At 47.5% G+C, this 17,445-nt stretch overlaps 1 protein-coding gene across 5 annotated transcripts in view; it reads right to left on the reverse strand.

Annotated features, from left to right (window-relative positions):
* The window catches only part of RNF31 (ring finger protein 31), a 58,739-nt gene that overhangs the window by 18,256 nt on the left and 23,038 nt on the right, over nucleotides 1–17,445 (reverse strand). For 4 of the 5 annotated variants that reach the window (XM_058180307.1, XM_058180310.1, XM_058180311.1 and 1 more), the window contains 10 exons: nucleotides 16,191–16,346; nucleotides 16,010–16,063; nucleotides 14,230–14,287; nucleotides 12,409–12,604; nucleotides 11,223–11,610; nucleotides 9,530–9,805; nucleotides 3,901–4,164; nucleotides 2,349–2,531; nucleotides 2,048–2,257; nucleotides 370–543 (listed from right to left, as the gene is read on the reverse strand). In XM_058180307.1, coding sequence (XP_058036290.1) covers nucleotides 370–543; nucleotides 2,048–2,257; nucleotides 2,349–2,531; nucleotides 3,901–4,164; nucleotides 9,530–9,805; nucleotides 11,223–11,610; nucleotides 12,409–12,604; nucleotides 14,230–14,287; nucleotides 16,010–16,063; nucleotides 16,191–16,346 — 1,959 coding nt within the window. The remainder of the gene's footprint in view (nucleotides 1–369; nucleotides 544–2,047; nucleotides 2,258–2,348; nucleotides 2,532–3,900; nucleotides 4,165–9,529; nucleotides 9,806–11,222; nucleotides 11,611–12,408; nucleotides 12,605–14,229; nucleotides 14,288–16,009; nucleotides 16,064–16,190; nucleotides 16,347–17,445) is intronic. The other variant, XM_058180308.1, reaches the window with a different exon arrangement.

A 17,445-nucleotide genomic window follows, 5' to 3' on the forward strand; every position in this document is an offset into this window, starting at 1 on the left:
TTTTCTTTTATGTACACTGAGAGCATATGCACCAAGACAAATTCCTTGTGTGTCCAATCACACTTGGCCAATAAAAATTCTATTCTATTCTATTCTATTCTATTGGGTGAAGGTCTGGGCAGGACATTCCTATTCCAGCAATGGAATAGGATTACCTTGAAACTCCTCCCAAAAAAGTGGTGTTGTTAGCCATCAAACCTCAAAAATAGACTTTTCCCAAAAAGGTTTTCAAAATGTTGGCCACGACTGTATTGCACATTAAGGAAAAATATATAAATAAACTGTTTAAAAAAGAAATAAAAATCAGACTGGCACAAAATCAGACTCCCGATGGAAGCCAGGGAGAAAGGGGACGGGGAGAAACGTCACCTGGATATCAAGAGTAGAGAAATAATTTAGAAGTTCGGTCTCATCGCTGATTTCCGGCTCGGAGCAAGCTGGACACACCAAATCCGTGATGTGTTTCTCCTTTACAGCGATGGTGAAGTGCAAAGCAAAACACTCGGGGCAAATTGTACATTCGCACGATGTTAGTGACTGCATCTGAAAAGAGAAGGACTTCAAAGATTAACAGAGTTGGAAGGGACTTTCTAGGTCCGTGTTGGCGAAGCTATGGCATGGGTGCCACAGCTGGCACGCGGAGCCCTTTCTGCGGACACACGAGCCGTTGCTCATCTCAACTCCAGCGTTTTTTTTTCTGAAAAAAACGCCTCAAAAACGGGACAAAAAAAAGCCTCAAAAATGGGCTGAAAAAAGCCTCAAAAACGGGCCAAAAAAGCCTCAGAAACGCTCCCCAAAAAGCCTCGAAAATGGATCAAAAACAGCCCTGAAAACAGGCAAAAAGCCTCAAAACGGGCCACAAAAGCCTCAAAATCAGACTCCCGATGGAAGCCAGGGAGAAAGGGGACGGGGAGAAACGTCACCTGGATATCAAGAGTAGAGAAATAATTTAGAAGTTCGGTCTCATCGCTGATTTCCGGCTCGGAGCAAGCTGGACACACCAAATCCGTGATGTGTTTCTCCTTTACAGCGATGGTGAAGTGCAAAGCAAAACACTCGGGGCAAATTGTACATTCGCACGACGTTAGTGACTGCATCTGAAAAGAGAAGGACTTCAAAGATTAACAGAGTTGGAAGGGACCTTCTAGGTCGGTGTTGGTGAAGCTATGGCATGTGTGCCACAGCTGGAATGCAAAGCCTCAAAATGGGCCAAAAAGCCTCGAAAATGGGCCAAAAAGCCACAAAAGCCTCAAACGGATCCAAAAAGCCCTGAAAACAGGCAAAAAGCCTCAAAACAAGCCACAAAAGCCTTGAAAATGGGCCGCAAAAAGCCTCGAAAACGGGCCGCAAAAAGCCTCAAAAACAAGCCACAAATAGCCTCAAGAACGGCCCCAAAAAAGCCTCGAAAATGGATCAAAAACAGCCTCAAAAACAAGCCACAAAAAGCCTCAAGAACGGCCCCAAAAAAGCCTCGAAAACGGATCAAAAAAAGCCCTGAAAACAGGCAAAAAAAGCCCCCAAAAACCTCGAAAATGGGCCACAAAAAGCCTTGAAAATGGGCCGCAAAAAGCCCCCAAAACAGGCCACAAAAAGCCTTAAAAATGGGCCACAAAAAGCCTTGAAAATGGGCCGCAAAAAGCCTCAAAAACAAGCCACAAAAAGCCTCAAGAACGACCCCAAAAAAGCCTCGAAAACGGATCCAAAAAAAGCCCTGAAAACAGGTAAAAAAGCCCCAAAAACGAGCTGCAAAAAACCTCGAAAATGGGCCGCAAAAAGCCTTGAAAATGGGCTGAAAAAAAAGCCCCCAAAACAGGCCAAAAAAAGCCACAAAAACGGGCCACAAAAAAGTGAAAATGGGCCAAAAAAAGCCCTGGAAACGAGCTGGAAAAAGACTGGAAAAAGGCCGAAAAAAGGGAGGTCAAAAACTCTTTTTGTTGTTGTTTTCCTCTTCTAAATTTAGGTGCGTCTTCGAGTCTGAAAAATACAGTAATTCCGGGTTGGAGACAGTCCACCAGCCCTGTTATGAGAGAAAGACGCACGTCGTTACCTTGTTCCGTGGCAAGGCCAGGCTGCAGACGGCGCACTCCCAGCTGAGCAAGCGTTTGATGAAGTCACGGTTCGGGGAGGCTTTGACGGCTTCCACGATGTCTGAGAGCTCCCAGCCTTCGTTCGGCTGCTCGAGCATCAACGAGACCACCAGCTCGGCCCGGCCCCAGCTGGGCAGAGACAGCGAGGCCAGGAGACGCCGCAGCAGCGCCTGGCGAGGAACAGAGACGAGAAAGGACCAGTGGTACCTCCTCCCACTGGGTCTCCGGCGGCCGGATCCCTTCCCTTCCTCTCTCGCTCACCTGTCGGTCGGCGCTCTGGAAGTCCACCGGAGGGTCTTCGCTCTCCCACAGCCGCTGGTGGAAAGGTGCCAGGCGGGCCCGCTGCAGCTGCACCAGGGCCCGCCATAAGTCGCCGTTGTTCTCGTACAGGGCCTGTAAGACAGGGCCCCGCTCTTCGAAGCCCAGGCACTTCAACTCTCTCACCTATGGAGCGAATCAAGCCTGATGTCACCTTCTTGAAACCAAACCCTAACCAGGATATGACCCTTGTTAGCTTCCCCTTTCAAAAATAAATCTGATATATCTTTAGGCAACCTTTCAAAATAGTTCACAATTAGAAAGTGGCCAGGCTGATATCTTTCAGACTCCACACTGTAACCGACAATACTTAGCAAGAATGCAGGAACAGATCTTCACCCAAATGAACTAATTGCCTCCTGCCAACTCCCCTCCACTTCACTCCTCTTTATTCCCTATGGGAGGGGCCATTCACCCTCCACCCGTGGCTTTACTCCTGAGTCGACCCTTGTTCCTTAGCTGTTTCCTTCTCCTGGCAGCTCTGCACATGCGCACACTGGGAACAGGATCTAGCTGTTCTTCTGCCTCACTGATGTACGACTCCGAAGGCAGCTGACAACTGTCAGACGGCCCTGGCCCCACCTCTGCCTTCGATATAGAACACTCGTCGGAGCCTTCCCCAGACTCCAGGACTGGCCCATGTTCCTCCGCAACCTCCTCAATGTCAGAATCTGCTGCCAGATCCGCTGGCAGGTCACAACAGGATGGACTTCAACTTCCAGAATTCTCCAGCCGCCAAGGGTTGACCAGAATTCAGCATGGTAAGGAAAACTACAGGTAGTCCTTGACTTACAACCAAAACCAAGACCAAAATTTCTGTTGCTAAGTGAGACAGTTGTCCAGTGAGTTTTGCCCCACTCAACAATTTTTCTTGTCATACTTGTTAAGTGAATCACTGCCATTAAGTTAGTCATATGGTTGTTAAGTGAATCCAGCTACCCCACTGACTTTGCTTGTCAGAAGGTCGCAAAAGGGGATCACAAGACTGCGGAAACCGTCGTAAGTACATGCCAGTTGCTAAGCGTCCGAATTTTGAACATGTGACCCACGGGAATGTTGCAATGGTCGTAAGTGTGAAAAATGGTCCTAAGTCACTTTTTTCCTATGCTGTTGTAACTTCAAACGGTCACTAAATGAATGTTTGTAAGTCGAGGAGTAAGTTAAATGTAAGTCATGACTCTTATGATACCATGTGGAGGTCTACCTGTATGGCTGGATTACCTTTGTCACATTTTTTCATAGGGTACCTTTCTTAGTAGATGGTGGGAATGCAGTAAGATGTAATATATCTTGACTTCAGCAAAAATAACCCAAACAAATTAAATTAATAAATGAGTTAAAGGTGGGCTAGAGGGCTTGACAATTAAATGGGAAACTGATGTGCTTGCTGGGGAATTCTGGGAGTTGAAGTCCACCCATTTTAAAGTGGCCAAGGTTTGAAAAACACTCTCATAACACCTTATTCTATTTTCTCACACATTTTGCCCAGGCTCACCTTGCTCCGACGGGCACTGAGGCATCGGCTGACGGCATCATCTACGTCGCCCCGGCTGGCCACCCACGCGGTTTGGACTTCCTGGAGCGTTATGGCACCCAGACCGCCGTCGGGCTCTTCCTCGCCTCGCTGAGTGGCCAGTTCTGCCATACCTTCCAGGACGCAGGGCAGCTCTGATTTCAGCCAGGCCAGGGGCAGCTCCGCTCCTGAGTAGCACAAAGCGGCTGCCACCATTTCGGGGGCTACCCCCACAGTTTCCGCCTCCTGTGGGGCCAAAAAGACAAACCCAGGGCCAAGATGACAGAGAGAGAGGACTCCGAAGCTGGTTGGCAACTAAAACGGCCGGGAGGACAACGAGTTGCAGGTAGTCCTTCACTTATGACCGTTTCAGAGGTGACAACCATGGCTGATAATTTGGATTTTGGGGGAGTTGGAGAGCCTCTTTTGCAGACAGGATGGGTTGGATCCTCCTGCCATTGACTGAGTGTCTCTGGGCTCTCAGGCCAACCCACCTCAACAGCGTTTTTGTTGTGAGGAAATTTGGCGGAGAGTATTATGTATATTGGCAAACTGGAGATATTAATTTAAAAAGGCAGGAGAAATATGGATGCACCAACACCCAGGCACACATAGCTAGGTGTCTATCTTTAATATGTATATGCGTAATTGTAGCTATATTGTAGCTATAACTATATATCAAATACGTATGTATCTCTTTCTCTCTCTCTCCATCCATCCACTCTATCTATCTATCTATCTATCTATCTATCTATCTATCTATCTATCTATCTATCTATCTATCTATCTATCTAATCTATCTATCATCTATTTATCTATCTATCTATCTATCTATCTATCTATCTATCTATCTATCTATCTATCTATCATCTATCTATCTCTGTCTGTTCATCTCTCCGTCTATTTCCATCCATCATCCATCCAATCTACCTATCATCTATCTGCCTATCTATCTGTCTGTCTATCTCTGTCCATCTATCCATCCATCCATCCATCCATCCAATCTACCTATCATCCATCCGTCTGTCTGTCTGTCTGTCACTCCCTCCCTCATCTTTCTCTATCTCTCTCCATCTATCTCCATCCATTTATCCAATCTATCATATATCTATCTATCTATCTATCTATCTATCTATCTATCTATCTATCTATCTATCTATCTATCTATCTATATGTCAGTCTGTCTCTGTCTGTCTGTGTCTATCTGTTTATCCATCTTCTGTCTCTCCATCCATCCATCCAACCTACCTATCATCCATCTATCTGTCTATCTCTGTCCCTCCGTCCCTCCCTCATCTCTGCCTCTCTCTCCCCATTCATCCAATCTATCATCTATCTATCTATCTATCTATCTATCTATCTATCTATCTATCTATCTATCTATCTATCTATCTATCTATCTGTCTGTCTGTCTGTCTGTCTGTCTGTCTGTCTGTCTGTTGGGAATCATTATGGCAATGGTCAGATAATTCTGCTTTGCATTAGCCACATAATCTCTTAGATAAACAACCTAAACTTATAGATGTAGATTCTTCTAAGAATTGGATCATGTACAAGAAAAAGTAGCAAGCAGACAAAGTCTCCATTGTATGTGTATTTCTGCATACCCTGTGCCAACCACATAACCATAACTGTGATGTTTCCATGTCTCGCTACATTTGAGCATTCTGTAGAAATGTATCTACACCTGCTGTTGCAAACCGCTTAGAAACGCTAACTACAGAGCCTGTCCGGGTAACATCGGACATGATAAGAAAACTGCTTTGCACACATAAACTATTCTGCTTGCTCAGCTGTGCTTGCAACCATATTGCCACAATATGCATATCCAACCCAATGTGTCAATTTATGTATGGTTAATCAGGATCACATGCTTGCCTTCTGAATCTCTGTAAACCACCCCTAACCTCAATAAAAGAGTTTGTCTCGAGCTAGCTCGGGGCTCGCTCACCCCGAGGAGAATTGGACTCCGCGTCTTCATTTCTCACTCTGTCCGGTACGGAAGGCCGGACCCTTTCGTGGTGAGCCCGCTGGCTGCGAGAAAAGCCACATCTATCTATCTATCTGTCAGTCTGTCTCTGTCTATCTGCTTATTCATCTTCTATCTATCTCCGTCCATCCATCCATCCCTCCTACCATTCCTCCTTCCCTCCCTCTCTAATCACCTTTCATTACTTTATACGTAATTCAAGGCAGCAAATATTCCTAACAGTATAGAAGTAGATATAGATATAGATACAGGTAGTCCTCAACTTACAACCGTTCATTTAGTGACCACTCAAAGTTATAACATCACCGGAAAAAAGTGACTGAGGACCATTTTCCCCTAGTCATAATGCTTGGTAGCATCCCCGCGGTGACGTGATCAAAATTCAGATGCAGGGCAACCGGTTCATGCTTACAACGTTCCCAACGTCCCGGGGTCACATCGTGCTCCTTCTTTTTGCGACCTTCTGACGTGCCATGTCAGTGAGGGCGGAGGGAGGGGGGGGAGGGTAAGCCAGATTCACTTAACAACCGCGTTGCTAACTTATCAACGGCAGCGGTTCACTTAACAAACACGTCAAGAAAAGGCGTCCAATGGGGCAAAACTCAGTTGCAGGTAGTCCTTCACTTACGACCGTTTCAGAGGTGACAACCATGGCTGATAATTTGGATTTTGGGGGAGTTGGAGAGCCTCTTTTGCAGACAGGATGGGTTGGATCCTCCTGCCATCGGCTGAGTGTCTCTGGGCTCTCAGGCCAACCCACCTCACAGCGTTTTTGTTGTGAGGAAATTTGGCGGAAAGTATCATGTATATTAGCAAACTGGAGATATTAATTTAAAAAGGCAGGAGAAATATGGATGCACCAACACCCAGGCACACATAGCTAGGTGTCTATCTTTAATATGTATATGCGTAATTGTAGCTATATTGTAGCTATAACTATATATCAAATACGTATGTATCTCTTTCTCTCTCTCTCCATCCATTTATCCAATCTATCATCTATCTATCTACCTAGCTATCCATCTATCTATCTATCTATCTATCTATCTATCTATCTATCTATCTATCTATCTATCTATCTATCTATCTATCTATCTATCAATCAATCTATCAATCTATCATCTATCTATCTCTGTCTGTTCATCTCTCCGTCTATTTCCATCCATCATCCATCCAATCTACCTATCATCTATCTGCCTATCTATCTGTTTGTCTATCTCTGTCCATCTATCCATCCATCAATCCATCCATCCAATCTACCTATCATCCATCCGTCTGTCTGTCTGTCAGTCACTCCCTACCTCATCTTTCTCTATCTCTCTCCATCTATCTCCATCCATTTATCCAATCTATCATATATCTATCTATCTATCTATCTATCTATCTATCTATCTATCTATCTATCTATCTATCTATCTATATGTCAGTCTGTCTCTGTCTGTCTGTGTCTATCTGTTTATCCATCTTCTGTCTCTCCATCCATCCATCCAACCTACCTATCATCCATCTATCTGTCTATCTCTGTCCCTCCGTCCCTCCCTCATCTCTGCCTCTCTCTCCCCATTCATCCAAACTATCAACTATCTATCTATCTATCTATCTATCTATCTATCTATCTATCTATCTATCTATCTATCTCTGTCTGTCTGTCTGTCTGCCTGTCTGTCTGTCTGTCTGTCTGTCTGTCTGTTGGGAATCATTATGGCAATGGTCAGATAATTCTGCTTTGCATTAGCCACATAATCTCTTAGATAAACAACCTAAACTTATAGATGTAGATTCTTCTAAGAATTGGATCATGTACAAGAAAAAGTAGCAAGCAGACAAAGTCTCCATTGTATGTGTATTTCTGCATACCCTGTGCCAACCACATAACCATAACTGTGATGTTTCCATGTCTCGCTACATTTGAGCATTCTGTAGAAATGTATCTACACCTGCTGTTGCAAACCGCTTAGAAACGCTAACTACAGAGCCTGTCCGGGTAACATCGGACATGATAAGAAAACTGCTTTGCACACATAAACTATTCTGCTTGCTCAGCTGTGCTTGCAACCATATTGCCACAATATGCATATCCAACCCAATGTGTCAATTTATGTATGGTTAATCAGGATCACATGCTTGCCTTCTGAATCTCTGTAAACCACCCCTAACCTCAATAAAAGAGTTTGTCTCGAGCTAGCTCGGGGCTCGCTCACCCCGCGGGGAACTGGACTCCGCGGCTTCATTTCTCACTCTGTCCGCACGGAAGGCCGGACCCTTTGCTGGCTGCGAGAAAAGCCACATCTATCTATCTATCTGTCAGTCTGTCTCTGTCTATCTGCTTATTCATCTTCTATCTATCTCCGTCCATCCATCCATCCCTCCTACCATTCCTCCTTCCCTCCCTCTCTAATCACCTTTCATTACTTTATATGTAATTCAAGGCAGCAAATATTCCTAACAGTATAGAAGTAGATATAGATATAGATACAGGTAGTCCTCAACTTACAACCGTTCATTTAGTGACCACTCAAAGTTATAACCTCACCGGAAAAAAGTGACTGAGGACCATTTTCCCCTAGTCATAATGCTTGGTAGCATCCCCGCGGTGACGTGATCAAAATTCAGATGCAGGGCAACCGGTTCATGCTTACGACGTCCCCGACGTCCCGGGGTCACATCGTGCTCCGCTTTTTGCGACCTTCTGACGTGCCATGTCAGTGAGGGCGGGGGGAGGGGGGGAGGGTAAGCCAGATTCACTTAACAACCGCGTTGCTAACTTATCAACGGCAGCGGTTCTCTTAACAAACACGTCAAGAAAAGGCGTCCAATGGGGCAAAACTCAGTTCAGAAATGTCTCCCTTAACAACAGAAAAAAGTTGAGCTCAATTGTGGCTGTTAAGTCGAGAACTACCTGTATAGATATATAGATGCGCACGCAGGTACACACACACATACACACACGGAACAAAAACCTGTATACAAGGGAAAAAAAGAGTTTGGTCAGGCTTTCTATCCTAAGGCAGGGGTGGGATTCAGCCGGTTCGCTGGAACCGGATGCTAATTTTACATCTGGTTCGCCAAACCGGTAGTTGCGAGGCCTGGCTGCCCCCCCCCCGGAGCTTTTGGGGAGGGGCAAAAACACCCCAGCCCATCACCACTGTAATGCAGGAGGCTGAGTAGGCCACACCCACCATGACCACGCCCACTCAGCAACCAGACAGAGAACCGGTTTTGAATCCCACCCCTGCTCCTGAACCCCAAAAGACAGCACCCTCTGGAAGCTGAACTACAATTCCCACGACATCTTGAATTTGAAGAAGATGCGTACAGGAGTTCAAAACCGATTGGGGTGGGCCTCTGGTGGCTCAACAGACTAATGCAGTCTGTCATTAACAGCAGCTGCTTGCAATTACTGCAGGTTCAAGTCGCACCAGGCCCAAGGTTGACTCAGCCTTCCATCCTTTATAAGGTAGGTAAAATGAGGACCCAGATTGTTGGGGGCAATAAGTTGACTTTGTATATAATATACAAATGGATGAAGACTATTGCTGGATATAGTGTAAGCCGCCCTGAGTCTTCGGAGAAGGGCGGGACATAAATGCAAATAAAAAAAAAAATGGGGGAAGAACTCACCCTGATCATGGCCACCATCTTCTGCCCGTCGTCCCGCAGCTTCTCCTGCCTCTGTTGCTCCACCTCCTCGGGTGAGATGGACGGGGCTCTCCACAGATCCTGGGGCTCCGCGGGGGCTTCCACCACCTGTCGCTTCATCCTGCCCACCTCCTCTTTCTCGGCCCGGGTGTGGGAGGGCTGGGGATCGCCGTGCAGGCTGGTACAGTTGCACATCTCACAGATCCGTCGGGCGACGGTGTTGCGGTAAGTGCAGTGTTCGCACTGCCAGCTGGGGGCCTGCGGGAAGAGAAGTGGTGGTGGGAGGGATCCGGGCTCAAGATTAGCGCTAAGGGTGCAAGATTCGGGCACGGATAAGATCCAGGATCGGGCAACGGCAAAGATTGGACTTCGAGATTGGGGAGAGGGCAAATCCGAGATCAAAAAATGGGCAGAGGTAAAGAGAAGACGTTGCGATTGGACATGGCTAATATGAGACATCGGGAGCAGTCCCAAAAGATAGCACTACCCGGAAGTGGAACTACAATTCCCACGACAGCTGGCATTCAATCTGACATCAAGACGAGGCACGGCTAATATCGGACAGGACAAAGAAGAGACGTCATAAATCATGCCCAGCCTCGATCGCCGATCTTAGTCGTGCCAGTTTTTGATATCCACTCTTAGCCCTGCTTTTATCTTGATGTCTGATCTTAGCCACGTTGGGTCTTGATGTCCAATTTTAGGCATGAAACCCGGCTGGGTGACTTTAGGCCAATCACCAGGAGACAGTGAGTTCTAGTCCTGCCTTAGGTAGGGAAAATATATGGGTGAGTTTGGGCCAATCACCAGGAGACAGTGAGTTCTAGTCCCACCTTAAGCATGAAAACTATCTGGGTGACTTTGGGCCAATCACCAGGAGACGGAGAGTTCTAGTCCAGCCTTAGGCAGGGAAAATATATGGGTGACTTTGGGCCAATCACCAAGAGACGGTGAATTCTAGTCCCGCCTTAGGCAGGGAAAATATATGGGTGACTTTGGGCCAATCACCAGGAGACAGTGAGCTCTAGTTCAGCCTTAGGCAGGAAAGCTAGCTGGGTGACTTCGGGCCAATCACCAAGAGACGGTGAATTCTAGTTCTGCCTTAGGCAGGGAAAATATATGGGTGACTTTGGGCCAATCACCAGGAGACAGTGAGTTCTAGTCCAGCCTTAGGCAGGAAAGCTAGCTGGGTGACTTTGGGCCAATCACCAAGAGACGGTGAATTTTAGTCCTGCCTTAGGCAGGGAAAATATATGGGTGACTTTGGGCCAATCACCAAGAGATGGTGAATTCTAGTCCTGCCTTAGGCAGGGAAAATATATGGGTGACTTTGGGCCAATCACCAAGAGACGGTGAATTCTAGTCCTGGCTTAGGCAGGGAAAATATATGGGTGACTTTGGGCCAATCACCAGGAGACAGTGAGTTCTAGTCCAGCCTTAGGCAGGAAAGCTAGCTGGGTGACTTTGGGCCAATCACCAAGAGACGGTGAATTCTAGTCCCACCTTAAGCATGAAAACTATCTGGGTGACTTTGGGCCAATCACCAGGAGACAGTGAGTTCTAGTTCAGCCTTAGGCAGGAAAGCTAGCTGGGTGACTTTGGGCCAATCACCAGGCGACGGTGAATTCTAGTCCTGCGTTAGGAAGTGCTCCCTCGTGGAAGCCCCAGTACTCACATCTTCCTGTTGGGGTCCACTCTCCTCCCCCCAGGCTATCAAGGGCTTGGCGTCACCAGTGCCCGGTCTCCCGGCCAGGCGCGGCCTCTCGCACACGGCACACAGGACGGTGGCCGACTCGTTTTCAAAGGTGCAGGTTTGACAGGTCCAGCGCCCTCTGGCCAGCTGGCCTTGGTTGGTCAGCTCGTCGTCCAGGCCGAGGTTCTGGGGGGTCTTGCACCCCCGAGGTCGGTCGCAATTTATGCAGAGGATGGAGGAGGCATCGTTGTTCTTCTGACATGCCGCGCAGCGCCAGGGTGGGCGCGGACTGGGGATGGTGTGGGAAGATGGAAGTGGGGGGAGGCTGGGGGGCCGCAGAGAAGTCGTTTCCGAGGAGATGCTAGAGAGGCTGCAAAGAGACGAGAACCCGAAATGGAACCAATCACAATTGAACGACTAACCAATACATCAATCAATTCCATAATTGAATAAACCACCTGTTGCATACAGGTTTCTCTCTCTGGGCACAATGAGAATATATCTGGTGGGGAGAAAAAACCTCCGCCCTGGCAACAGGAAAGGCATCCGGCCAGTAAACACTCAGCTCCATTCAGTTGTCCAGACTCCACCCGGCAAGGGATTATGGGGTCGTTAAAACACGATGATGATCTGGCGCCTATAGATGGGCTTCGACTTACAACTGTTCGCTTAGCGACCAAAGTTACAAAGGCACTGGAAAAAAGGTGACTTAAAACGTCTCGTGCTTACAACCACCACGCAGGGTCTGCAGGGTCACATGATCAAAATTCGGGCGCCTGACAACCGACAGTCGCCGCGTGATCCTCATTTTGTGACCTTCCCTGCCCCACTTCCCACAAGCCAAGTCAACGAGGGAAAACCTGATTCGCTCAAATGACCGCGTGGTTCGCCTAATGACCGCAGCGCTTCGCTTCGCCGTGACGAGGTCGTCAAATCGGTCGCGACCCACTCAATAACAAAAATTGGCCTCCATTTAGGTCATTAAGTCAAGACTACCTATATCCTACATGAATTTTGGATGGGGCAGGCGGAAATAATTCCACAAGAGGGAAAAATAGAGGGGTGGTTTGCTTTGGATCCTGAAGCCGGGAAGTGGTAGCCATTTTCTGAGGATTTCCCGTTTTACGGGGATGAGGGCTGGCTTGCAGCCTTGTACCCAAGAGGATACCTGGGATTGGGGGGCGGTGGGGGACTCTGCCACGCTCTGCTAGGGTTCTTCATGGGTACCCGATGGTGATGCGTCCGGGAAGGATGCTTATGAAACAGCCAATCGCAGTTAGGGCACAAATTCTGATTGCAAGCCGCACAATGCTGCGATGGGGCTTCTAAACCACAAAGGAGACAGGTGTCTAGAGGCAGATTTCCTGCAGCCCAGGAAAAAAAAAAAAAGAGAGAGAGAGAGAAAAACAACAACAACAACAATTTTTTCTCAAGTTTGGTTCTGCTTAGGTCTGAAAAATCAAGATTCAGGTCCATCGAGTTATCAATCAATCAATCAGAATGGAGCTGGAAGGGACCTTGGAGGTCTTCTAGTCCAACCCCCTGCTCAAGCAGGAGACCTATAGCATTTCAGACAAGGGGCTGTCCAGTCTTTTCTTAAAAGCTTCCCGTGATGAAGCAACTTCTGGTGGCAAGCTGTTCCACTGGTTCATTGTCATTAATTAATGGTTCATTAAGTTTTTCCTTAATTCCAGGTGCTTCTCTCCTCAATGTAGTTTCCAGTCATTGTCCTGCCTTCTGGTGCTTTGGAAAATAAATTGACCCCCCCTCCTCTTTGGGGTAGTCCCTCAAAAACTGGAATACTTCTATCATGTCCCCCACTAGTCCTTCTTTTCTCTAGTCTAGTCAAACCCAAATCCTGCAACCGTTCTTCATATATTTTTGCCTCAAGGCCTTTAATCATCGTAGTTGCTCTTCTTCGCGCTTTTTAAAATTACAGTCATTTCGGGTTAATCATGAGTCAACTTAATTCCAGATCTACAGATAGTCCTCGGCTTATGACCAAAATGGAGCCCCAACATTTTCGTCGCCAAGAACGACATTTGTTAAGTGAATTTTGCTCCATTTTACAGCCTTTCTTGCCCGTAGCTGTTCAGTGAACCATTTGTTAAGTTAGTGACACGGTTGTTAAGTGAATCGGGGCTTTGTCTTTTCACTGTGTTTGTCAAGAAGGTCGGAAAAGGGGATCGTGTGACCCCCCCCAGGACATTACAACCGTCATAAATAGGTTTTTGAGGGTCTGAATTTTGATCCTTTGACCGTATCAGTCGTAAGTGTGAAAAACGTTCATAAGTCACTTTCTTTAGTGGTGTTGTAACTTCGGTCATTAAATGAACTGTTGTAAGTCGAGGACTATCTGTACTGGGAAGCCTGCAGAGCAGCGTTATTCAATCTTGACCCCTCAAAGATGGTTGGACTTCAACTCCCAGAATTCCCCAGACCTTCCCCCCCCCCCCCCCGCAATTTGCTGAAGTCAAGATATATTATGTCTACTGCATACCCACCATCTATTAACTTTCTTAAGTTACCCTATGTGGCTGGCTGGGAATTCTGGGAATTGAAGCCCCCCCCCCATCTTTGAGGGGCCGAGATTGAGAAATACTAGATATCCTGCAATCAATCAGATCTTTAAATCTCTTCCCTGCCTCTGGTTTCAAAGGTCCTTTTGATCTTGGTTGATCTCAACCTGCCAGCAAAGATACTATTCAGCCGGTTCAGACCGGTTCGCCCGAACCGGTAATGGAAATCACCCGCCCTGGCTCTATACTGTCCCATTTAGGTACGTTTTTGAGGCTGGGCGCATGCATGGAAAGCAGGCACGAATCAAGCGGGTTGCGCGGCAAACCGGTAGTAACATAATGTGAAACCCACCGCTGCCCGCCAGCGTTTTCCATCCAGATTTGATTATGAACCTGGTTTGTGTTACAAAATAAGTCCCCCGAACGAGGCACTTTACAGCCAAACCACCTGTGGCTCTTTCTCACATTACCTGCGTGAATCATGGCTAAAAGTGGATTCGGGGATCCAGCATCGGCAGGCTTGTTGACCTGGAGAAAGACAGAAGAATCAGGACCAATCCTTCCTAACCAGGTTTCCTCCCTTGAGGGCCAAAGTAGGCCTTGAAGAAAATGTAGAAGGAAGAAAGATCAGCCTGCAGGCCAGTTAATCAATCTTCTCCCTCCGGATACAGGGACTCCTTTGACTTACGACCACAATTCAGTCCATATTTCGGTTGGTAAGCGAAACGTTACTTTTGCCCCCATTTTAGGACCTTTCTGGCCACTTCAGTTAAGTCACACGTTTAAGTGAACTTGGCTTCCCTGTTTGTCAGAATGTCGCAAAAGGGAATCACGTGACATACCCCCCCCGCCCCAGGACCCTGCGACCGTCATAAATGTGAATCCGTTGCCAAGCATCTGAATTTTGATCACGGGAACGCAGGGAAAGCTGCAACAGTCGTTAAGTGTGAAAAGTGGTCATAAGTCATTTTTTTCGGTGATGGAACCCAGATTGAGAAGCCGGTTTCTCCAGGGGTCAGACAAATCTAAACAGACAATCCATGACTCACAATCACAACCCCTGTTGCTAAGCCTTGGGATGGTGGTTAAGCAAGCCCTGCCTGATTTTACGGTTCTTTTTTTCCCCCACGGCCATGACGTGAACCCCCAAGGTCGTTAAGTGGATTGCACGGTTGTTAAAGAGATCGCCTGGTCGTCAAGCAAATCTGGCTTCCCCCATGGACTCTGCTTGTCGGAAGCTGGCTGGGAAGGCCGCAAATGGCGATCAAGTGACACCCCCCCCCCACGGGCTGCCGCAACGGTCACGAATCCATGCGTAGCCTGGGTCCCACGATCCCAGGGACACTGTGATGGTCGTAAGTGCGAAACCTGCTCACCAGTCACCTTTTTCAGCGCTGTCAACTTCGAATGGTTCCTAAATGAATGGTTGGAAGTCAAGCCCCCCCTCCCCACCATCCGATGTTTCTCAGCCTTGAACGCTTGAAGATGGATGGACTTCAACTCCCAGAGTTCTCCCACTGTGGAATTCTGGGAGTTGACATATCCACATATCTTCAAGGGGCTGAGATTTGAGAACTGCTGCTATAGAGAGACGTACAAACAAAATGTTCTAACTCAGCTCCCCAAATACAACAAATCCTCTGACGTGAACTCAAAAGATTCCTTTATTAGGAATGTCAGCAACCCTGGCAAAAAGTTTCTCTCACAGGCTAACAAGTCTGTCCAGCCAGAAGATGAATACATCTACACATCTATTCATCTCCGCCCCCTGCCTTTTATCCCCAGAGCTAGGGTGGGATTTCGCTAGCAGTGGTGGCTTTTCCGTCCCGAGGACCAGCCAATAGATTTCCACTGTTCTCCTCTCCTCTGCCTTCTGCACATCCATGCGTCAGGCACTGGACCCAGCTGTTCTTCCTCTTCCTCATCAGCCACCTCCAGACCTGGGGGGCTGTTGACCCTCCATTGGAGGGTTGATGGACGGCCCAGGCTCTGCCTCTGTCTCTCTCTCTCTGCCAGCTCCATTCCCTCTTCCCCCCTCAGTGCTCTCAGGTTGCCTTGATGCTGACCCTGACTCCCACGCCTCCTCCTCCTTCTCTGATTCTAGAGAGGTCTGCGCCCGATGGGCCACAACACAAAGTAACACAACAACACTCAGCAAGGGCCCCCACCCCACCCACCCCAAAGCCTTTGAGACCCACCTCGGTCCCTTCTTCGCCCCCTCCTCCTAGCCCGCTCCGTAGCCCTGCTCACCTGTAAGCCCTGGTCCATTAATTCTTGCAACAACTTAGGATTTGGGTGCTTTTCCTACACAAGGAAAAAGAATCACAAGTCTCCTTCAACTCTTAGCAGGGACCCCTAAAGGTTCCCTAGCCGTTTCCCCCACCACCACCCCTGCCAGACTGGCTCGGTCTCACCCCCCACCGCCCCGTACCGAGAGGACAAGGGTCAGCTCCGCACGAAGGAGCATGACGTCTACGGTGACGGATGCCACTTGAGGAATATCCGGCTCGAGCTGGGATTCCGGGAAATAAAGCCCATCAGCCTTTTGTTCCGAATAGCCATACAGCCGGAGGACGTCCCGTCCGCCCTGCCGGGAGAGAAGGTATTGTTTGGGCAAGCAAAGGGGTGAGACATACACAAACGCACAAAAAACAGACAAGGAGAGAGAGAGAGAGAGTGAGAGTGAGAGAGACAGAGAGAAAGGAAAAAGAGAGAGAAAAAGTGATGAGAGAGGAGAGAGAGAAAGAAAGAGAGGGAGAGAAAAGAGGGGGAGAGAGAGGGAAAGGAAGAAGAGAGAAAGAGAGCGAGGGGGAGAAAGGGAAAAAGAGTAAGAGAAAGTGGGAGAGAAAGCAACATAGAAAAAAGAGTGAGAGAGAGAAGAGAGAAAGAAAGAAAGAGGGAGAGAGAGAAAGGAAGAAGAAAGAGAAAGAGAGAGGGAGAAAGGGGAGAAGAGAGAGAAAGAGACACAGAGAAAAAGAGAAAGAGAAAAGAGAGAGAAAAAGAAAGAGGGACAGGGAGAGGAGAGAGAGAGAGAAGAAGCGATAGAAAAAGAAAAAGGGAGAAAGGAAAGAGAGAGAGAGAGAGGAAGGAGAAGAAAAGATAGAAAGAGAGGAAGAAAAAAGAGAGAAAGGGAGAGAGAGAAGGAGAAGAAGCAATAGAAAGAGAGGGAGAAAGAGAAAGAAAGTGTGAGAGAAAGAGGAAGAGACAAGGAGAGAGAGAAGGAGAAGAAGAAGTAGAAAGATAGAGGAAAAAGGGAAAAAAGGGAGAGAAAGGAAGAGAGAGAAAGGAAGAAGAAGAGGTAGAGAGAAAGATAGAGGGAGAAAGGGAGAGATAGAAAGAAAAAGAAAGGGAGAGAGAGGAAAAAGAAGAGAGAAAGGGAGAAGAAGAGATAGAAAGGGAGAAAGGGAGAGGGAGAAAGGGAAAAAGAAAGAGAGAGAAAGAGGGAGGGAGAAAGAGAAGGAGAGAGAGAGAGAAAGAGGGAGAGAAAAGAGAGAGGGAGGGAGAGGGAGAGAAAGGGAGAAGACAGAGAGGGATGTGTGGCCTTTTGCAAACATTTATTCGATGCCAATTCTTATTTAAAACATTTGGGAAAAGAAAACATAATTTCAGCAGATCCATTCCTTCATTTTAGAAAAAAAAAATCCCAAACAACCCCCCCACATTGTATTAAAAAAAGGGGGGGAACT

The sequence above is a fragment of the Ahaetulla prasina genome, chromosome 4 (genome assembly GCF_028640845.1).
Source record: "Ahaetulla prasina isolate Xishuangbanna chromosome 4, ASM2864084v1, whole genome shotgun sequence".
In the NCBI taxonomy this organism is placed as follows: domain Eukaryota; kingdom Metazoa; phylum Chordata; class Lepidosauria; order Squamata; family Colubridae; genus Ahaetulla; species Ahaetulla prasina.